At 43.2% G+C, this 21,806-nt stretch overlaps 2 protein-coding genes, 1 long non-coding RNA gene and 1 other non-coding gene across 6 annotated transcripts; 2 read left to right on the top strand and 2 right to left on the bottom strand.

Annotated features, from left to right (window-relative positions):
- Window positions 1-372: 372 nt before the first annotated feature.
- On the top strand, window positions 373-14,008 carry LOC120825499 (high affinity choline transporter 1). 2 transcript variants are annotated; one of them, XM_040187138.2, is made up of 10 exons: window positions 380-671; window positions 3,777-3,844; window positions 4,388-4,596; window positions 4,776-4,889; window positions 5,489-5,644; window positions 8,720-8,868; window positions 9,776-9,919; window positions 10,051-10,204; window positions 10,865-11,082; window positions 11,564-14,008. In XM_040187138.2, the coding sequence occupies exons 3-10, from the start codon at window positions 4,413-4,415 to the stop codon at window positions 12,110-12,112; spliced, it is 1,668 nt and encodes a 555-aa protein (XP_040043072.2). In that variant the 5' UTR covers window positions 380-671; window positions 3,777-3,844; window positions 4,388-4,412; the 3' UTR covers window positions 12,113-14,008. The 2 variants fall into 2 exon arrangements, with proteins under 2 accessions (XP_040043073.2, XP_040043072.2); XM_040187139.2 differs by lacking the exon at window positions 3,777-3,844 and having other exon boundaries at window positions 373-671.
- LOC144383372 (uncharacterized) lies at window positions 13,416-15,389 on the bottom strand. The gene is made up of 2 exons (XR_013450737.1): window positions 14,591-15,389; window positions 13,416-14,400 (listed from the first exon to the last, which is right to left on the bottom strand). It is a non-coding gene; the product is annotated as an uncharacterized LOC144383372 (long non-coding RNA).
- Window positions 15,390-17,292: 1,903 nt separating this feature from the next.
- On the top strand, window positions 17,293-17,364 carry trnaq-cug (transfer RNA glutamine (anticodon CUG)). Its single transcript has one exon. It is a non-coding gene; the product is annotated as a tRNA-Gln (tRNA).
- A 142-nt stretch (window positions 17,365-17,506) lies between these two features.
- On the bottom strand, window positions 17,507-21,802 carry exosc9 (exosome component 9). Of its 2 annotated transcripts, none has more exons than XM_040186600.2 (12): window positions 21,037-21,802; window positions 20,734-20,828; window positions 20,282-20,401; window positions 20,062-20,164; window positions 19,845-19,982; window positions 19,589-19,671; window positions 19,139-19,271; window positions 18,840-18,928; window positions 18,570-18,716; window positions 18,263-18,459; window positions 17,955-18,030; window positions 17,507-17,850 (listed from the first exon to the last, which is right to left on the bottom strand). In XM_040186600.2, the coding sequence occupies exons 1-12, from the start codon at window positions 21,100-21,102 to the stop codon at window positions 17,787-17,789; spliced, it is 1,311 nt and encodes a 436-aa protein (XP_040042534.2). In that variant the 5' UTR covers window positions 21,103-21,802; the 3' UTR covers window positions 17,507-17,786. The 2 variants fall into 2 exon arrangements, with proteins under 2 accessions (XP_040042534.2, XP_040042533.2); XM_040186599.2 differs by having other exon boundaries at window positions 17,955-18,033.
- Window positions 21,803-21,806: the final 4 nt, after the last annotated feature.

Raw genomic sequence — 21,806 nt, forward strand, 5'->3', positions numbered from 1 at the left:
TGTGAAACACAGATGATATGTTAGAGATAAAACGGTGTTGTCATTTTCGGTTTCAGTGTCAGTCCTTCGGAGAGGAGGGTTTTGATGAGAGAGGTTGCAACCATTTCGAGAAAGTTGCTATGGAAATCGAAGAGAGGCAGAGGAAGAGAAAGAGAGACACTTACAGAGAGGCCGAGAGAGGGGGGAATCGGGGGGGTAATGTGAGCATCACAGTCAAACCAGGCTGGGTGTGCCCCACGTGCTGAGCCCAGTTAATTGGCTTCCCGGTGGAGCACTCATGCAGTCACCAATCACGTAGCTGCAAATTTATCTGATGTATCAGGTTCAACCCGCCCACCTTGTAAGGTTTAAAACCAGGGGAAGGTTGATGTCAGATTCTACAGAGTTCTTACCTTCCCGGTTGACCGAGACTCACGTTAACTCTGACCCCTCTCCCTCTTTACTAGCAGAGCACTTTGTTGAAAACCCAAGTAGCCCTTTTGTCTTCTTTAGTTTAATAGATTAAAGCATCTTTTATTTATTTTTTTTGTTGCTCCCCAACAAGGTGGAGGAGTGTCACATTAATCTTACTCTTCGTGGACTGAGTTTATCACCTGGCCTGTTCTCTGTCCTGTGAGAATAGTCTCCTCTTCACATCATCACTAAGAACTGACCCGTACAGTTTACCCTCGGTATGTATCCAGTCATTCAATATCTGCACAAATACCTCTTGTGCTCAGTTGTCTTCTTTGCTGTTAAATTGTTTCCTCTATGTGCAATTCCATGTGCAGCCACAGTATGAGTGTGTGTGTGTGTGTGTGTGTGTGTGTGTGTGTGTGTTTTTTGGCTTTGAGAAGTCTATTTAAATGTGGTCAAACTAGGACACACTGAAGGAGATGCATGCCTATCCTAGAAATAGCACTGAGGGGCACTGCGTTGGTGCCAAATGGGTTATTGTAGTGTGTATTCTGTGACTACAGCTGTCTTCTTTGTTTGTTTGTTTTTTCATGATCAATGCTGTAATTTTCCACAGCACTTGGCCGTGGACCACAGTCAGACTGCTGTGCATATATTGCAATACGTACTATTAGGCTGACTTGCACTAATGGGAATGATCTTTTCATTGCATTTCAATTTACTTTTTCATCAATTCATTTCATTATTTTTTGTTTTGAAAAAATACTTTTTTGAAAAATAAAGCAAAATTTGCGCTTTGCGGTAATTACTAACAGAATGATCATCTTTAGTGATTGCATAGAACGCAGTGAGCAGTTGTTGTGATTGTGTTGATTTGATGCAAATATTTTTCTTTTATTTGCTGGCTCTTCTTTTTTTTTCCTCGCACTTTTCCATTTGAAACAAAAGCTCTCTTCGCCTGACTACTGACTTCCTCACTGTCATCGCGCATTTCCTTCTCTCGTCACTCCAATTATCGCTGACATTCACTGTCACCGTCCATGTTCACCCTGAATAGGGCCTTGAGCCGATGAACTAAGAGAGCTGCTCCCTCTAAGAGATTAGCATTAATTGTCCATCCTTGATGGCTCCAAGGTGTATTTTCAGCAGGTCAAGTTGTTGCCTGCCAGACCTTTGAACAGCAGTCCTTGGAAGGAGCTTTGTCAGAAATAGCAAAAGTCGATCGTGGTTTCAAAGTACTCGTCTTTTTGAACCCGGGTTTTAGAAATCGGTCAGAATCCACAATAAAGTGCATCGACAGCAAACATGTAACATTCGGGCACAGTAGCAAATGTACAGATGCTGTAGGCGTAGATACAATTTTCTTTTCTGTCAGTCTACTTTTACAGCTATTATTTAATATCCTTGGTAGTTCACAGCCCATGTAGCAGAAGTAATTCAATTTTGCTTGTTACGTCTCAACAGGTGATTTCCAAGTTAGTTAATCTATTTCAAGCCTGGATTTGTTCCAGAGAAATACATGCATGCAAATTTTAACTGTCCACATCAATGGGTAGATGTTACCAAAGGAGATGAAGGGAGGTAACTGCTAGTTGTCTTTCTGACAAACATGCTTGCGTCTGACATGGTCCCATTTCGCTGGTGCATTACATCTACTTTAACATTTCGAGCCTAATAGCAAGTGCGTATGTGATCAGACACATGTTGACTTGAAGTGAAAGTCACCATTCCAACAGTCAGTCCTTTGTTACCTCACTTATGCCACATGATAACATCCAGAAATACCATTCAGCAGAGTCAGTCTGGATGGAAAAGTACTGAGAGGCCGGCTTTTGAGGTGCGTGCGTGCGTGTGAGTGTGTGAAATAGTGTTGCTGCGCCTTCTGCACGCACTTCTGCACCTGTAGGAAAGGCATTGCCACATGAAATATAATTACACAGAGAGCACTGTGAGCAACACTACGCACCTGAAAAGAGACACACACCGAATGTGTCACGCAGTTTGGTCATTGGCATAAAGCATCAGGCTATAACGCTCTACCAAGTGGCAACCTTGGGTTCTGATGAAGCCAACATGGAAGATTGACCAAAAGCAGGTCAACGCAGATCGAAAACAAATTTTCACTTTCACGACAACTTTCCGGGTGTTAATAATGTACAACTCAGAGTACACTTTGGGTAACAGAGGTCGCCAGCTGCCAGCCGTGTGCTCTGCTCTGTCACTGTGCCTCCGTCTCACCTCTGTGACGCGTTCTGGCCCCGAGTCGGGCCGCGTTGCCCCCGATGGTGATGTAAAAAGAATCAGTGCAACATTCATTCTTTTTGTTCTCTGATCTCAGCGTGGTGTCTCCTTTCTGAATTGTCTCTGCTTCGGCCTCGAGTTCTATTGCACGCGGTCAGCTGGCAAGGTCAATATTTTTTCGCAGTTTCTTTAGAAGCGCACAAAACTAAAAAGAGATGGACAGTTGGCCAAGAATATAGCTCTAAATTCATTCTAATTACACTGACATGTGAAGTTAAGTTATTGCTGGCACACTAGCCAAAACACCTTATTCGGCAGTACTATGCCCAGGTGTCTGTTACCATCTATCAGAGTTTTTTTACTCTGAGATCTGCCGATGAAGAGTGCGTTAGAAATAAAATGTATTCTCATTATTATTATTATTATTAAATATTTCGGAGGCAACTTTCCCAGAAGTTCCTGGGGCTGAGACAATTCTTTTATTTAGTAGAAAAACAATACGAGCAGCCCTCTTGCAATTCTGCCGCCCATGTCATTGCATAATGCCCAATAAAAATGTTTCAGGGGAAGCTTGCGATATTTACTACCAGAAACTTTCCTCGCCCATTTCTTCCAAGCTCTTGGATAAGACATAACACACACACACACACACACACACACACGCACACATTTGCCTGTTAATAATAACAACTGTATTTTCAGTCTATTCATTTGACAAACACTTCCTTCTTTTCCTCTCTCTGTTCTCCCAAGAGGTCGCACATGCATTCTTTTCTCCTCGTTTTTATGATCCAGCCAAAAGCTGTTTGCATAAGAAAGTTCTTGGCGGCCGCCGTGGGGCTGTTGGCACGTGTTTGTGACCATGAAAACGATGGCTGTGTTTATGCGTTTCTGTTTATAATAAAGAAAAGGTTTTCTGGGGAACTTCCTTACTATGATGTTCTGGTTTTAAAACCTTTCTTGAGTCACATATCCTTGACTGCATGAACGTGAAACACGATAGTCAATGTAATCCATGCCAATGTGCAGAGAAGTGGATGCAAGTCGGGTTTTTTTGGTTTAACCGCAAACACATAGGCACGCCTGTGTACACACTAACATTATGTGTTCACTTTACAATGTTTGGGTTGGAAACTCAGGCTGCCCAACCACTGAAGAGGGGGGACAACATCTGTCCGCCATCTTTGTCAGTGCTGCAAGTATTATGGTGAGACCCCTTTTCGCCTTCTTGACTCTCCGCTCTGCCGTATGCCCCAAAACCCGTGCCTTCTTTTTTTTCTCCTCCACTTCACCCCTTGTCGACACCCTGTCCGCACAGCAAGCCGAGCTCATCCGTGACACCACTACCCTTTTTTTCTCTCCACGCTGGCCTTTTTCTTTTTTTACTGTCTTTATTTTTAAGAAGACGTAAGACCTTATTTTTTTCATCTCTACTCAAACTCCTCAGCGCATTCATTTAAATAAAAGCTACTGGCTTCCATTCATTATTGTTTATGATTTGTGCTTCATAGCTTTCTGCTCGTGATGAACGTATCTTCTGTTTGTCAGAATTATTGATGATACTCCCCAAGCCCCCCTTTCCCTGCAGGCTTGCTATGGCTCTTTAAATAAAATATGATTTTCTATGTGCATTTGGAGTTTTATAGCAATCAGAGTAAGAAGCATTGCAAACAGTGAATGCATATTTCTTTTACCAGCTTTTAGCGATTCAAGTCATTTAATCTTTGTTATTTATTATGCCTCTGTACAGGAAACCCTTTCAGCAAGAGATCGGGATGGTTCTCAATGTGCCGGGTCTGGTGGTCATGGCGGGGTTCTACATGCTGATCTTGGGTACGGGCATCTGGGCATCCATGCGTTCCAAGAAGCAGGAAAAGAAGTGCTCAGGAGACGGCATGGAGATAACACTTCTGGCCGGACGCAGCATCAACTCACTAGTCGGCATCTTCACTCTTACTGGTGAGGCAGGCAGAGTGCAACCAGATTGATTATTGTGTGCACAACATTAGAGATTAGAATGATTTGTGTTTGGGGGGGAAAATGCAAATGGCTCCTGATGTCTAGCGATGGAGTTATTAAACAAAAGCGCTGCGTTTGCCAAATTGTATCTTCAATTGTGTATGTTTATCTCCCTGCAGCTACATGGGTGGGTGGAGGCTTCATCCTCGGTATAGCTGAGGCAACATACAACCCGACACTGGGCGCGGTGTGGGCCCTCATGCCTGTGCCATATGTCCTGACCTTCTTCTTAGGTGGGTAACTGCGCTTATGGAGTAGATTTTGGCAGCCTATTTTAATTGATCTTATGTATAATGGCAAAAAAAATGATCAAAAGAGTGAGCTGCCTTCTCATGGAAGACCTTACAATTCAGTCTCTAAGCACAGATACTTTTCTCTCTCGAGCTGAGGCGTTGCTGACCAGTAAGGTAGCTGCCATCTCCCATCTCCACGTAGCAATCAATGTGTCACTCACGTTAAAAATAGGACCAAGTGAATTCAGTGCAGGACTGTAACAAGAGGCAACAGGTGCAAAGGGACAGGTTCCCCAGAGACTAGACACCCCTTAATTCATCGAATCAACCAAAGTTGATTAGGGAAGGAAGAGGAAACTCCATTGTCCCTGAAGAGGAAATATAATATGTAGTTCCAGCTTGAGCTAAAGGTGTTTATTGTCCCATTTATTATTTTCCCACACACACACCTTCTCTCTCTTAATGACCCTCTTCCTCTTCTTCCCTCATCTCTCATTTGGATTTCAAATGATAAACACATTTGAAGCCGTGTTTGCCTTCATCATTTCGAGGGAGTGATCATCCATTGTTTGATGCTAATCCCTCCCCTCCTCCTCCAGGTGGGTTTTTCTTTGCCAAGCCTATGAGAGAGAACAAGTATGTAACAATGATGGACCCCTTCCAACAAAAGTATGGGAACGTTGTGAGCAGTGCGTTGATCTTTCCCGCTCTGGTGGCTGATGTCCTGTGGGTGGCACGCACACTTGTCAGCCTGGGTAAGTTGTTTTTTTCTCTTTGTAAAACCGTTATTAATATAATATGTGCACACACTTATTTACATATGTATTCAATCATGCAGCAAATCACAGACCAATCACCAGAACAGCATGGTGATGGTTGCACCAGGGTGCAGCGTTTATTTGTCTGCTCACTGGGGCTCACCGCAGGAAAGCGTGTGAAAAGAAGAAAGACCTGACAATATAAGAGAAGAGTTGGCATCAGAATATGCAGCTTGCCTCTCAAGGTCTTTTTACACTGTGTAAAGATACATTTTCTTTACATATTTACATTTTTACAACAATAAACTCACATTCAACTTTATACAATGAAGAAGGGCCTGTAGTTCACTTTCCTATTTATAGCGCTAAAGAAGCATGTTATTGAGTGTAAATGCTGAGCTTGATTGCACGTGTTTTCGTCATTCATGACTCGACTGAATCATATATTGTATTCGTGTTTGCTAGATTGTGTTTTGTGTCTGTTTAATATAACTCTTTAGGCTGAAAAGAGTCTTAAAAGAATTCTAATTCAAACTCAAAAACAAGTGCCAATTCATGACATCCAATGTCTCACAAACATTGCATAATACACCTCCTGATATTTTGCCAAAAAAAAATAATTTCACCCACCAAGCTTTACGTCTGGTTAGCAGTGGCTTAGTGCAGCGAGGTGCAGCCCTGTTTGCTCTGGTAGTTCCGTTAGCTGTCCGTCTGCCAAACGAAGCAGAGGGAGCGCTGCACTCAGTTGAAGCCTCAAACAAACATTTTAGGCTTCTTCCGAAAAACTCTTCTCTAAAAAAAAAAAGGGATATTCAGCCAAATCCTACAAATAATTGATTTATATCACTTAGCCTTTATGGTCAGGTTTTATACCATGGGTGACAGGTAGCCCATACTTTACTACGTACAGGTCATCTCTGACATAATGTTCATGGCAACGTCATTGGGAGGCTTGAAGTTGGCGGGAGTTGACTTTTCAGCAAACGGTCAATCGACGGCTGTCTTGCTGACATAAAATAAAAAAAGAATAATGAGCATAAACTGCGTTAGTAAAAGAAAATGACCTACTGCCTCCATGGAATATTCTTATTTAGATGGATTTTGGTTGTGAAGAGTTGACTGGAGTACTCGTTTGAAGATTCAAGTGTTGCTATTGTTTGTATCTCTAATCTGTAAATGATCATTTACATGTGTTTCTCTGCTTTTATATATACATAGTTAAAGTGTGCGATAGCTCTGCAGCGTGTTTACTTATGTGTGTTTTTAACACTGTTTTCTTTTCCAGTGTTTTTTGAAAAGGGGGGTTAGTCATCGAGCAGCCTGTTGATTGTGAAAGGTGATCTTTATTTACTCAAATCAGATGTCATCATACGCCATTGGATTCATCAGATTTCTTTTCCAGAGCTCTAACTGCTTTAACTGTGACTGCTCTAACCCTAACGAAATGTTACATGCTCTATTCACACGATAATGTCACAAAGAAAGTTGTTTGTTTTCATCTGGGGAACCAGTGAAATCCTTTGACAGTGTTTGACGCTCCGTAAAAGGACTGGTTGGGAGGCAGGAATTCTCGAAAGCTATTAAACCAATATAGAGTCAGGGGTCTCCTCGCTGAGACCTCCCGTGGACACGTCTGCCAAGTGACCGGCAGGCACTTGGCAGACACATACATCAGCACTTGAAACTCCAGAGGGTCCACTGAGCATTGGACCCACACAAGCTTTTGCTGGGAAACCGCTTGTTTATGTGCGCGTCTACGTAGTAACGGTTGAGCATCAAGGTCCGTTTGACAGCGCGCGCTTGTGTGTGATTGGTCGAGTGACAGGAAGCCTTTTAACTTTCGTAACACATTTCCCACAAGCTGTAATCCAGCTGGGTGCAGTATCAACAGTACTACAGAGTCCAATTTCTTCCCGGTAAGAAGTGAGGACAAAATGTAAATGCTGCAAGCAATGTGTTCATGGGTGCTCTTGCACTTATGTAGCGGTTACCCATCACAACAGGTGGTAAATAACTGTAGTATTTCTAACCTGGTTGTAATGGCACGTAAGACACGGTAAAGATGGTCAACCAGATAAAGCAGCCGTTAAACGATATGCACACAAATCGGTGGGCATTTAGGAACACGTGCGGGGGAAGGACAAACTGAAAACTGTGAAATATGTATTGTCAAGATGCTGCAAAGACGGGAGGGGGAGAGGGGGGGGGGGGGGGCGTCGCTTCAGGGGGGTGAGCAGGGTGGCAAATCGGGATCGATTGTGCCGCTCTGACACTTCTCTGTTTAAGGGCATTGTTGTGTGTGGCTGCAGGCTGCGGCTGGGGACACCCCGGCATTGCGGGAGAAGAGCTGGTGAAGGTAGTGTCGTTTTGCTTGCCTTGATTGAGTAACAAGATGTCTTCGCCTATTATTAACTTGTTTATCTTTAGTTATACTTTGTTTTGAGTAGGTTTTACACATTTGTTTCACTACTTGAAGACACTTCTCTTTACCTTGTGATTGATTTTGTTTACTGAATTAAGAATTATCAGTGTTAGAGTGATAATTCAGAGGGTGACCAGGCATTTTCAGGAGTCACAATCAATAGGCTGTTTCTGTTCTGTGTTTCTGTACAGTTGTTTTTGTGTAAGTGTAAAGTGTATTGTTGTTACTTTTATGTTGGCTTGTTGCTTTATCCGAGCTCTTGGGCGCTTTTTTAAAGTTTAACCAAAGCCTCCCATGCCTAGAGTTTATCATTGATTTCAATAATTAAACAAAATAACTACAAATGTAAAGTTCTGCTTTTTGTTGGTTAACGTTTAATTTATTCATGTATTTTTTGCAAAGGAAAAAGCAAAACAAGACATTGCGCAGTCTTAAGTATAAATACATACAAGTGGATGCACGTAGAGTACAATGTGTGTCTGCGTGAGAGGGAAAAGGCTTCAGATCCAAAAAGAGAATGAAAACCTAATACTTCATATAACTCTCACACTCGGCACCCGCATGTATCCGTAGCAATCAACGCCTGTACAATAGACATCCTGGTGTGAGACCTTTGTTCCGTCGCTCACCGCTCTGCTGTGTTGCTCTAGGTGGGACCATGAGTGTAATCCTGGACCTGCCCTACGTCTACTCCATCATCATCTCCTCAGCGGTGGCCATGATCTACACACTGCTGGGGGGGCTCTACTCTGTGGCCTATACGGACGTCATCCAGCTCATCCTCATCTTTGTCAGTCTGGTGCGTAAAGTCTAGCTAGTGACCGGTTTACCGGTCGAACAAACGGGGAGGGAAGCCTCGCAGCGGCAACTTTTTTCCCACTTCTGAATAATACACATCATCCATGTAACAAATCCATGTATCCTGTTAATTACTCACTCAACTACATTTGCAAGTTGATGAAAGGAGACAGATTAAGAATCCCAGCTGATTATATTACCTGCTAAATTAAAGAATGTTTGACTTAATTAACTTATTCGAAAACATATTTGTCAAGCATGTCCTCATTCGATTAGTTCATGTATTGGGTAATTAACGCTAGCTGGTTAGACATTCTCTCTCTGGATGGTGGCCACTGGCCCGACTCAGGAGAAAACTCTTTGGGCCTCATTCATTCAAAAGTTAGCCATCTAATTAGCTCTGAAGACTGAAAACTGGGAGAAATGGCTCGCCAAGCTCAGTACAAAGACAACATCGTAGCAGAACATTTTAAACGTTTTACAAAAAATGGAATATCACACCGATAATTTAATTTTCTTGGAATGCAGAGTTGTCGTATTTCGCCTCACCACAATTCTGCATTGCAATAAACAACAATTTTGTCTTCGCATAATAAATAGTGGTTGACAAAATAGTCTCCCCACAAAGGAGATTTCTTCACATAATCTTCATCAGCAGCGTTTTACGCCAATTGAAGAAGTTAATCCCCTATAAAGGAGCATGTCACATGATTAAAGTGAGGGCGGTTTGGATCGTTTAGACCCCAGTGAACGTAACCATTGTGTGGCTTCAGCGCCGCACAGCACTCAGAAACTGGAGCTGGAACTCCATCCGTGGTTTCAGATTCCTTGATTTCGGTGACAGCCGGAAATCTTCCCCTAGTGAGCCAAAAATCTGATTGGCTGCATCGTTGTGTTTGCGTGTGCAGTGGGTGTGTGTCCCTTTCCTGATGACCAACCCTCACTCTATGGACATCTCACTGACGGCCTACAACGAGACCTTCCAGGCTCCCTGGGTCGGCACAGTGGAGCTCGATGAGGCCGGCAAGTGGTTCGATGACTTCATGCTGTTGGTGAGTGGGCTCGTCGTTTCGTCTGATGAGCACAACATCAGCAAAATGCATTCAATATGTTTTCCTCTTTGTGCTGCACTGCTGTGCTGAATGTTTCCCGTCATAATGTCTCAACTTTGTGTTTGTGCCAGGCTCTGGGGGGTTTGGCCTACCAGGCGTTTTACCAAAGAATTCTATCCGCCTCGTCTTACACCCAGGCCCAAGTTACCTGCTTCGCCTCCTCAGGCTTCTGCCTGGTGCTGGGGATCCCCTCCATTCTGGTGGGGGCTGTGGCCGCCTCTACAGGTACACACTCCCAATTTACAGGTGTAGAATTTCTTAAATCAGCTTTAAGCTTCAAGGTTCAAGCAACAAGGGGTTGGACAACAAAATGCAATTGTATTTGGGTTTCTCTTGGTAAAAAACAACATGTCCTTTAAAATCCTTTGGGCTTTTTCGCACCTCTCATCAATATCACTGGCTGTCAGAAAACCGATGATATTCTGGGCAGCATTAATCACCTCTCAGTCTGTGCAGTCAGAATGGCTTCTATTGCTACTGTGTAAACATACACAAGAACTTGGTAGTGGAGCTTTGCGTCTTAAGTTTCTTTCTGAAAAGTTTATGTTTAAGAAGTTTAGGTTGGAAATGTGTGACGAAAATGTCAAAACAAACGTTGTTTGTGATCCCAGGAACTCAAAATTGTTGACTTGCTGCACCTTAGCTCCATTGATAATGTGCAGGAGTTGGTTAGCTTTTGCTCATTTTCTTTCTGTAGTCATCCATCAGCTCTTCACTGACTTTAAGCGGTTGTTCGCTGTGCACCACTCTTATGGTGTTGTCTCTATTTATATTAATTAGAATTTAGACGTGTATTTTCATAATTTCACTGAATTAAGCTCTGATTATTAGACATAGCACATTACTTTGATCTCAATCCAAAAATAAATCTGTCTTTCCATCCAGACTGGAACTCAACCAGCTATGGATTACCCACCCCATATGAACGCAACCAGGCAGGCTCAATCCTCCCCATCGCCCTGCAGTTCCTCACACCACCCTACGTCTCCATCATCGGCATTGGAGCTGTAGCTGCCGCAGTCATGTCCTCGATGGACTCAGCTCTTCTGTCCTCTGCATCATTGTTTTCCTCAAATATCTACAAGAACATCCTCAGGAAGCAGGTGAGAACTTTGGAGAAAGGTATCAACGTTGTGCATGACCATAACAACACACCGAATACTACTGTTGACAAAAGAAGGTTTGAAAATGTAATGTCTTGTAGTCGGATCATCAGTCACATGCCGGAAATAACTTGAACATCCTTAGTTTAATACCTTTAAAATATGTGACTTTCATCTGATTACCATCAGAAGATTCCACCCCCGAGAAATGTTCTCGTTGTGCTGCCACTTACATGTCTTTGTCTTTGCGAGGGGATCTCTTGAACGTCTTGGTAAAAGGACTTTATAAAGGTCCTTTCTAGTCGTTTGACCATTCAAAGTACTCGACAACATTTACTTCATGCTGCAAACCGAAGACAGAGTACGAGACATGCCATACAAGGGGATTTTCAAGCCGCACCCAGAAGCTCTCATAACCCGATGATCGTTGCTACGAAGAGCTGTAATGTCTTTCTTCTCATCATTCTCTGCGCTCCTGCAGGCATCCGACCGTGAGATGATGTGGGTGATCCGTACCTCGGTGGTAGTGGTGGGTCTGGCTGGCACCGCCCTCACCTTCCTGGACAACAGCGTTCTGGTCTTCTGGCTCGTGGGCGTGGACATGTCCTACACAATCATGTTCCCTCAGCTGGTCTGCGTCCTCTTCTTCGAGGTATCCAACGGCTACGGGGCTAGCCTGGGCTACTTGATGGGGATGATCCTGCGGTTGCTGAGCGGCGAGCCCCTCATCGGCCTCCCGGCCGCCATCCACTTCCCCGGCTGCCGCTTGGACGCCGAGGGAACGCTAACCCAGTACTTCCCCTTCCGCACCGCTATCATGGTCACGTCGCTCTTGACTATCCCGCTCTTTTCCTGGCTGATGGCCGTCGTTTTCAACAAGGGCCTGCTGTCTGAGAGGTGGGACGTGTTCCAGGTCAAACGGCAGGAGAAACCAACGGCCGCGGCCGCAGCCATGGACGACGAGAGGACCAACTGTGGTACGGAGGAAGCCTCCACCGCCAAGCAGTTACTGGACACCACGCGCTGCTGAAGGGCGGATGGAGAGGGAGAGAAGATGGCAAACATGTTCTATTGTCTGCTAAGCAGGGGGGGGGGGGATTTGGAGCAATAGTAATTAGCGGAGTGTGATCTGAGCACCTCGCACTACTTCATGAGTGGCCTCTTTGTCTTCCACAGAGAATACACTGAAAGGAGGCTTTCTGGGGGTGTCAGCAATCCAGATGTTATCCCTCACAGCATGTAGTGAAAGTCCTTCTCACATATAAGGGCCAAGCGAGAAATGCCAAGCACTGCTGCGTTACATATATTTATGCTGTCTATATAAAATGCAGCATAATCTCAAATATTAGATCAAATTTAACTTTTTATTCATTAGATATTCTTCCCTAAAAACAAACTTTTACATTTGCACAGATATAAAGAAATATATTTTTTTTGTAAAATGAGATTATTTTTTCCCCCAAAGACCACCGTGTGGCAACAAAGAAGACGTCCTCCAAAAGTTATTTATTTGATATTGCATTTTGTTAGACAAAATGTTGTGCACATTGTTTTCTTCACACACAAACATGGCTAATACACCAATTAGATGTTAGAAAGATTGTGCTGTTTTCTGATACCTAAACGTGTTGCTGTGTATTATTAGACACAGCAGTCCACACTACTGGAGATGTTTCATTTTTTTAATAATCTATGTGCAAAGAGAGAATATCTGAGTTCTGTGGACGTGTCTAAGATGTGAAGATTAATAGTTACATGTGGATTTTAAGACCAACGTTTACCTCCATTGATCAAATACCTTCACCTGCGTACTGGTGACTAAAGTGTGCAATCCTGTCGACTGCTACTGAGTTGTTACGCAGAGATGTTGACTCTCCCAAGCGAGCGATTTCAAAAAAACGTTAACAGAAGAACGCACCGCAAAAGAACTGGAACTGGAGTCCTGGACTGGAGACTGGACTGTTCGAAGAACCTTAAGTTTTGTTTTACTGAGCCTTTATTGTAGTGCTGTTGTGCAGGGAGAGTCCTGCTAACAAGTTAAAGGGGTGAACACTCTCGACACTGTTCAAATACGTCCTGCACTGGTCATGGTGGATCTAAGCACACAGGACGTTGACCTCTGACCCAAACTCCCCTCCAAAGAAAACTGTAAGAACGTCATTTTCCAAAGACACACAGGACAAGCGCTTCTCAAAACAGGACGTTTTTAGGGCACAATGCATCCATCTTTTTATGCGTTTGTGATTTCCTTACTCTTGTATACTGTACAGTTGTCGTCATTATGATTTGTGTATTAACACTTGTTTTTTTAATTGAGCTTATTGCCATGCGTTGTGATTTCCAGAAAAAAAGACACAAAAGTGTATTTTAAGTTAGCAGTGTAAATTTTTTAAAAATCATCTGCATTTTACAGAACATTACATGTAATTTCACCTTCACACGTGTTTTTAATGACTGCGTGGCAGTTAATTTTGTTACAGCAGTGGTCCTGAACACACATCACAGGAATCAATGTTACATAATGCTGTGGGAAAGTATTGGCTATTTTCGATCAATACTTCGGCCCGATAACGTCTCAAGACCTGATTTGATGGAAGAAGACCTGCTAGCGCCACAATATAAAGAAGGACGGCAACGTCTCAATAATGGAGTGCATGTTAACTGTCATCTGTGCATTTGCCACTTTTTGAAGAGAAAAGTGTTGTTTTCCATGTGGGTCAAGAATCATCTTTGAAAGTTTTTAACAGTTGTTAGTTTTACAATATCAACAGGTAGTACATTGCATTATCCTCTATTAAATATGCATGCATACTAATATGCATGTTGGTAAACAGTGATGTTTGTGCAAGCTGTTCACTCTTGCCACTACTACTTTGTAATCAACCCCATGAGATGATGTTCTGTCAAAATAAAAGCTGAAACCAAATCACTGTTTCCTTGGAGTCTTAAATCATCTTAATTGCTCAATGCCCGTGAGCCTTCCAAAATGTTCTACATTCTAAATACGAATTGTTTTCTAAGCATCCAAATAACTTAACGGTAATGGTAAAGGTAAATGTCGGGTGAGCTTCTCTGCTCCGGCAGTGAAATGTAACACACTGGCTGGAAAAAAACAAAAACAATGACACAGAGAGCAGGACACACATTAAATGTTTTGTATTGCTGGAAGCCACGGGAGGTTTGTCATCTTCCTGATAGTGAACCTGCCTGCTGTGTTGGTTTAGTAGAGTTGGCTGCAAAACAGTCCATAACCCAACCGTTCAGAGTCCCGAGAGTGAGACTTTTGGCTGAGACGGAGGATGACAGCAGCCCGTACTGCTGAGGATGAATAAATGCAGAAGTCAAACAGAACTATTTATACAAACTGTTTATGTGCAAGTTCTCTCTGTTCACTCTCTGTTTACTTAACACTTCAGTTACAAACATTTTGATATTTGAGCTTGAGGTTAAAGCAAGCAGCTACGGGATGTGGAAGGGGCATCAACTTCAGGCTGAGCCTGGTACTCACATCCTTTTGTGGCTTATTCAGCTTGAAGATGTATTGTTGGTATCTGGCTTGTCCGGCGTTGTTCAATGCATATCTTGAAGAAATGAAGACCAAACGACAATGCTCCGACAAGTAACAAGTAAGGCTTCACGCAATATGTTACGATATCTTGTGAAAACAAAAAGTCTGCCAGTTGGGCTGAGGAAAGGTGCCTCACTTCATTCTCACTATGTCAACTTGTAATCGTGGATCCTGTTGCTCGCAATTTCAGCAGCTCCTCAGCTAATTGGCATGTCAACGTTACGGATGCTTCTGTAATGACATGCTGCTTTGCTCTGACGAGCAAATGTCACACCGCAAATATCCTTTTTTGGAAAAGTCAAATTTAGAGTTCAAATAAAACTCTGAATCTGTGTGACGCAGAATACTAAGAAGCACAATATAAAGTTACCCGAGTTTTATTTTGCTAACTGGATATGAAGACCGATGTTAGCATGCTAGCCAATTTCAAAATCCTCTTTCAACATGGGTCTTACGTTGTTAAGATTCAGCTTCAACTCCATTCCTCGGCTATTTTTATTCCTCTATAAAGTAAAGGTCAGACAACATCCCCTTTATAGAGAGAGAGCGTCTGCTCCTACAGCTTTCATCTTATACTCCTTTCTCCTTTCGAGTCCTCTCCTCCATTGCGTCTCCCGTCCTGTTGAGGCCCATTCGTCACTGTAAACTGGTCCGACGTGTTATCAAACCTGGCCATTTCAGATCTCACATCCAGGTCTCCAGGTCCGGGTGTGGAGGAGAGAAAGTGATGCCACCTCCCCTTTAGGGAAATAAATCATTTCATAAATCGTCCCAATTATTGCTCCCAATATGATGCAGATCAGAGGTCATCTCAGCGTAGCTGATCAGTACTGTCCGTCTGTACAAGAGAAAGCTTCTGCTTATGTAGAGGAACTAAACACAGATGTAAAAATCATGTCTATGCTGTTCTCTCATATCTATTGCTGTTTCCCATGGTAACAATTACATGACTACCCAACAAAGAGAGACCATGGAGGACAATATGTGTTTGTAATCTAAATAATAAAATAACCTCTGCTCGCTCCAGCAAACATTGTCTTATCCTTTTCCAAGCAAAGAAATGTTTCATAGGATGAATACACAAAGTATACAACCAAAAGCACAACTTGTTTTCTGTCAACAATACCAAAAAACAATGGAATATAAACAAATGGCAGAATGATCCATACAGGACAAGATAGAACTAACAAAACAAAACCACCTCCCTTCCCTCCTGAACCTACTAACAAATGATGTACCATTATAGAGATTGTTGTTACATTTAATGAAAGGGAGAAGACGAACCAAGTCTGTAACTTCATCTCAAACAGCTTCCTTCTGTGTCTTTTAATACATTGTTGTTGTCAGTGATCAGGGCTGGTGTGTGTCTGTTTTCTCCAGTACTTTTCCACTGACTAACCGCGTGCGTGTGTGTGTGTGTGTGTGTGTGTGTGTGTGTGTGTGTGTGTAGGTGTGTGTGTGTTTTGTCATACACATGCCTCATGCGGCTGTATGAAGAAGACACAGCTGGACTCACTACATCAGCCAATCCGAGGGAAAGTAAAAATAAAAGAGACAACATGTCTTTGATTAAATCATAACCCTCCCGAGCAGGAGAGGGATTTTACTGCGTGATTTCTCTATCACGCGCCGTGAGCACACGCTCATATTTACTTGGCTGTGTGACACAGAACGTGTGAGGACAGCCTTGACAACACTGGCACCATAAAGTGTGTTTCATGTGCAGCGTGTGCCAATCTGAACACGTGAACATGCTCTGATTCCTGACAAACGTACCACACTGATGATTCACCAGCCGGATACGGATCACACGCCTGAGCTCGTCTCGTTCGGGGTGCCACAGTGACGTTCTACATCAGATTAAGTAACTTTCCTGTGTGTGTGTGAGTGTGTGTGTGTGAGTGTGTGTGTGTGTGTGTGTGTGTGTGTGTGTGTCTGTGTGTGTGTGTGAGAGAGAGAGAGTGTGTGCAACATAGCGTTTAAAACAACTTTTTTGGACCAAATAATTTAATAGTTTATTTATTGATGTCTTTGTTTTATATTTATTTTAAACATGTAAAGCGTCTTTGAGTACTTTGAAAAGCGCTAAATAAATAAAATGTATTATTATTATTATTTAAGTGTTGGTCCTGGGAAGTTGCTTTCCTTAGAGCCTGTGGGAAGTTTTAATGCTCCTGTTAACCTGGAGAAAGGCAGCGCAGACCAGAACCATTCCTTACATTCTTACCTTTAAAAATAATATAAACTTCATAATAAAATGTGTAAAAAACTAAACTCTAACTGTACAATATCTAGAAAAAAAACTTGTTGACCAAAAAACACTTGATGTTTATGGTTTTCACCCGTTTTGAATACGTATGGTGTCAGCCTAGTTTAATTTGCAATGACACCTCCTTTGTTTCTGAGGCTGGTTAGCTCAGTCGGTTAGAGCGCGGTGCTGGCGGCACCAGGATCATGGGAACGACACTAACTATACTGCTCACACCTACTCCACCTACTGGCTTGACACATTTTAAAGAAGCTTCACTTCAGCTAACGCTAAAGACTAAATCTAGTTTTTAACAGCTTTCTAAAATATGTAATGAATGAATCTGGCTTTTTTACAACGTATAAGATTGATATATTTGGGGCTTCGACGCACAGGTTCCATGGTGTAATGGTTAGCACTCTGGACTCTGAATCCAGCGATCCGAGTTCAAATCTCGGTGGAACCTGAATTTTTTTTCAGGTTCCAATTTTTCTTTTTTCTTTTTTTTTCTTTCTTTTCTACAAAACGTAACTACATATCTATTAATGCGTGATAGTTTACACGTTTTGTAATATATAAGCAGAAAGTCCGTAAAAACTACACCGGCAACGTATTCATCTCTTTATTTCGATAAACAATAAACACCACCCCCCTTCCATACAAAATAAAAGCCCTTTACAACCTTTATTCAATCCCACTTATCAAAATTCTTTCATTGCATAAAATATTCGTATTTGTAGATGCAGTCCGTTTGAAAATCGACTCAAACGAGAAGTAGACTTCATGTTCTGTTGGGAATCATTGAAGCCGGAATGGGGGCCTTTGTTTTGACGAGGAGGAGCAGAGAATGTAGATCTCTGGCTGCAGGGAGCTTCATGGAAACCGCGTTCACTTTTTCTTTCTTTTCTTAGATGTTGCTGCCCCATTCTGGTGAGATCTGGGTCCTGCAGTGCTAAGAGCAAGAAAAGGGATTTACATTTTTTTTTTTTTTTTTTAAACAACAACATTCAGACATGGTCAGTTGCTGTGCGTAGAAGACGCAATTGCTGCACCCACTTTGGAGTTTTGGCTGATGTCTCTGGATGAAGAACCACCACTTCCTCCTCTTCACTGTCAGATAGCACAACCACATCTTCTGCAAGAAAAGAAAGTCAAACATAGTAACAGAATAATCTTTTATATTACCTCAGCTTAATCATCAATGACATATATTTAGGCCCCTTGTGGTGCTGGTTTGACATCTTTCACCTTTACTATTAAACTACTGTTATTTTTCCTAATCTTTGCCGGTCCTTGGAAGCAGAAACCTCACTTGCACACCTTTTACTTGATGTTGATATTGTTTTCTTTTTAAGTAAACTGACCTTCTCTGCTTGCGTCCTTTTTATGGCGTTCCACTTCCATCTTTGTAACCTTTTCCTCCCCTTCTTCACCCCTGTTGGCACATTCTTCTGCTTCTTCCTCCTCGTCGTCCTCCTCCTCCTCCTCCAGTCCCCAGGTGTTCTGCAGCCCCAGCCCCACCTGACCCACACCGGGGACGGGCACCACGGGGGAAGGCACCCTAGTTTGCATGGTTAAGGAGCCACGGTGGGAATGACAGGTTAACGTCCCGGATAAAAAAGGTAGACATTATGGCAGATGCGGCTTTTATTCAGGCCGAGTTCAGGATACATCAGCGGCGGAGCTTCGGCTCCTTGGACGACGTCGCTGGCCCTTTCTGCGACATCCGTCATCTCCACTGAGGTCTCCTCAAATTTCAGTGCTGTGATTCGCTCCTGCGGCATGGACTCCGCGAAACCACACCTGCCGCCCTCCTTCCTGGAAGGTGCAAAAGATAAATACGGCGCTGGCGTGTAACCTCCAGAGGCAAAACGCCGAAACGGCGCTCGAAATGTCCACTTCCACGATACCGACGCGCGGTCGCGTGATGCCTCTGCTCACCTTGCTTTCTTATCGTTTTCCAGGGCTTTGATTAGGAGCTCTGTGATTTCAGACACTTTCACGCTGGCTATTTTACTGCATCTCATAACCTTCAACCGCAAACACACAAAACACATCAGTGTTAACATTTGTTAAGTGTTTCTTCTTATTATACATTTATCTTTCGAGTGTTTCAGGCAGCGTCCGCCACAGCAAGCACAGACGCTTGTGAAGCTCTATAGTGAAGTAAGCAACATTATTTTTGAGAGAACAATCGAGACTCCATGGCCTCAAAACCAGCAGTGCTGTATTGTCAAGACCTGCTCTTTAAGCAACATGATGCCCCCGCTGGACTGAATGGAGCAGATTTCTCTATGTTTGTTCATGGCGATCATCAGCAAGCCGTCCATCACCCGCTCCTCCCGTTCACAGGGGTCCACCAGCAGGTAGGTTCTGCAGAACGAGAGGAAGAACACGTGGTCGGATGAAGGGTAACGTTCATCCCATTTTTCCTTGCTGAAGAGTTGGCACACTGGTGCGGCAATTCAGCTATTCAGAGATCCGGACTTCCCGGTCCAATAGGTCGAAAGCGAACCGTTGTTTCACCTCTCTGTAACCGCCCTGATGTCGACAACAAGCTGTGTGGGGCCTGCACGTGTCTTAACTCCTTACTTTGACTATTTATCCAAAAAATGTGACTATCCCATCTTTTTTTTTTGTGGCGACAAAAACGGCCAGAAAATGATCTGTATTCCCATGTGATGCCTTACCCTTGTTGGAAGAAGGAGAAGCTGACACTGATGGGCATGTGGTAGATACTCAGAGGAATGGGGTCTCTCTCCTCTGGACTGTACTGAGAGGGCACATAAATCAAAACAGGATTTCAACCACAAAGAAGGAAAACTGTTACAGGACACGAGTTGCAAAACACAATGTGAAAAGTTCGGCATGCTCTTTCCCAGTAGGCTCGGCGGTGCAGAGACACCACCTGCTGTGTGTGTGTGTGTGTGTGTGTTGCGGACTCACCACCGTGACCTCATCCCCCTGGATGCTGACGTCCGGGCGTCTGAAGTGGCACAGAGCGGTGATGGCGGCGATGCTGGCCACGTCCATCAGGTTGCCATCGTGGTTCAACACGTGAACGTCCACTCTGATCTTCCACACCTGAAATCATCATCATGATGATCATCACGAGGTTCTTCTCTCTTCTTCTCTCGGAAATGTGTGCGTGCGCGTTTTTAACCTTTTCTCCAGACACCACACACAGGGACTCAGTATCGATGCACTTGGAGTTCCTCAAGCATCTCTCCAGCTGTCTGTTTAACTTCACCGACAACTCAGACTGTCTGGAGAGGTCAACAGGAAAATCACAGGCCATTTACACTCTCCGCACCGATAGTTGGAACAAAAGAAGTGGGAGAATGGGGAGAAATGAACATAACCTCCTTCCTTTTTTTCCTCACCTGCCTTGTTCAAATGTCGGCGAAGCCATGGGTGACAGCTCGATGTTGAAGAACATGATTCCCTCGTTTGGTCGGCTCTCTTTAGGAGCAACAAGCTCGCATGAGACCTGGGCCATGACCCTGATGAGCGCGGTACATTGACGTCCCATTAACACCGAAAATATAACGTCAGCGCTTTACACTTTACATTCATCGGAATCTGTGCGAATTACATGGAGAAGTGCTCACTTCGATTTTGCACAATATAATTGCAATGCAGACAAGCAAAACAAATGTTTGAGTCTATAAAAGCGATGAACATGACATTTTGAATTGGTGCACGAATGCCAAAACTGTTCAAATTGACAGAAAGGAAAAACTGTGTAGCCAACTTTGGGGTTAATCGAGCCATAAATGTCTGGAGAGGTTTGAACACTTAGACACACTTTACATCAATATCGCCTTAGCGTCACCTGGTTTTTCCCAGATCCACAAAGCAGCATCCATAGTCGGTCCCAAAAGTGATCTTCATCTTCCTGTAGTCGTACGTCTGTCGTCCATCCAGACGCTGCAGAGACACTTATGAGACACCTCGAGACAGCAAACCCCCCCAAAGCAGTTCGGGGACCGAACCGTCTTGTTTGGTGACAGTCCGACGGTTATTTAATGCATTGAAGTTCCACCTAAAGCGTGTTATGCCAAATATATACGTACGGTGTTTTTTCCAACGGTGGAACAGTTTTACACAAGTGGAAAATACTCAGAAACCCGCTCACCTTCTTCTCTGCGATCGCTTGGAGCAAGAAATCCCGCTCACAGTTAGACAGCAGCGTCTCCTTCATTCTGCTTTTGTGGGGAGGAGGGCGACCGCAGAAAGATTTTTTTTAATGTAATTCACAACGGCAGCGCCACTGATCCGACGAGCATGTGGCGACGATTGAAATTCTCTGAACTCTACCCCGGAAGTGTATACTACACGTCGTCGTAAAGAAGCGGAATTATTTTTTCTTTATTTGAATTTTTTGAAATGATGGTGGGATGGCTGTTGCCGTATTTGTGAATGTATAATTATATTCATATTGAGCCAAATATGTTTTGCCAGTACTGTATATGCCTACGGAACGAGCTTAGTAAAAAGTAAGCTCTTACTTTGAAAGGCAGCTGTGACGTTTACAGCTGATGCCATAAAATGCTTATGGGGTGAACTCGTTTGTAAATATTAACAGCCTTTTATTAAAACACCAACATAATAAACCGTTGTCAATCGAGTTTTTATTGACTTTTAAAACTTTTTCAACCAGCTACCATTTTCCCCCTGAGAATTGTTGGTATTTGGTAAAATATTTACCGAATAACTCTACAGCTAAATAATGCTCCACAAAACATAAAAATGATTGAAATTATTTATGAATTCACTCCAATGCAAATATAATTAATTAAAAGCGTATCTTATTAAAAAAGAATACGATCTACCATGAGTAACTCCCGTAACGTCATCTTGGCTAATATTCTGCTGCACCTAAAGGCAGCATTCGCGCTATCTAAC

The sequence above is a fragment of the Gasterosteus aculeatus genome, chromosome 9, assembly GCF_964276395.1.
Source record: "Gasterosteus aculeatus chromosome 9, fGasAcu3.hap1.1, whole genome shotgun sequence".
Taxonomy (NCBI): domain Eukaryota; kingdom Metazoa; phylum Chordata; class Actinopteri; order Perciformes; family Gasterosteidae; genus Gasterosteus; species Gasterosteus aculeatus.

Bases quoted from the DNA above. Each gene is read 5' to 3' on its own strand.
- LOC120825499 (XM_040187139.2), top strand. From the start codon at position 4,413: ATGGTTCTCAATGTGCCGGGTCTGGTGGTCATGGCGGGGTTCTACATG. The intron at 4,597-4,775 runs GTGAGGCAGGCA...ATCTCCCTGCAG, and splicing joins CGGCATCTTCACTCTTACTG to CTACATGGGTGGGTGGAGGC. The intron at 8,869-9,775 runs GTGCGTAAAGTC...TTGCGTGTGCAG, and splicing joins TCCTCATCTTTGTCAGTCTG to TGGGTGTGTGTCCCTTTCCT.
- exosc9 (XM_040186599.2), bottom strand. From the start codon at position 21,102: ATGAAGGAGACGCTGCTGTCTAACTGTGAGCGGGATTTCTTGCTCCAA. The intron at 19,672-19,844 runs GTGAGTCCGCAA...GTGCCCTCTCAG, and splicing joins AGGGGGATGAGGTCACGGTG to TACAGTCCAGAGGAGAGAGA. The intron at 18,460-18,569 runs GTATCCTGAACT...CATGCAAACTAG, and splicing joins GCCGAAGCTCCGCCGCTGAT to GGTGCCTTCCCCCGTGGTGC.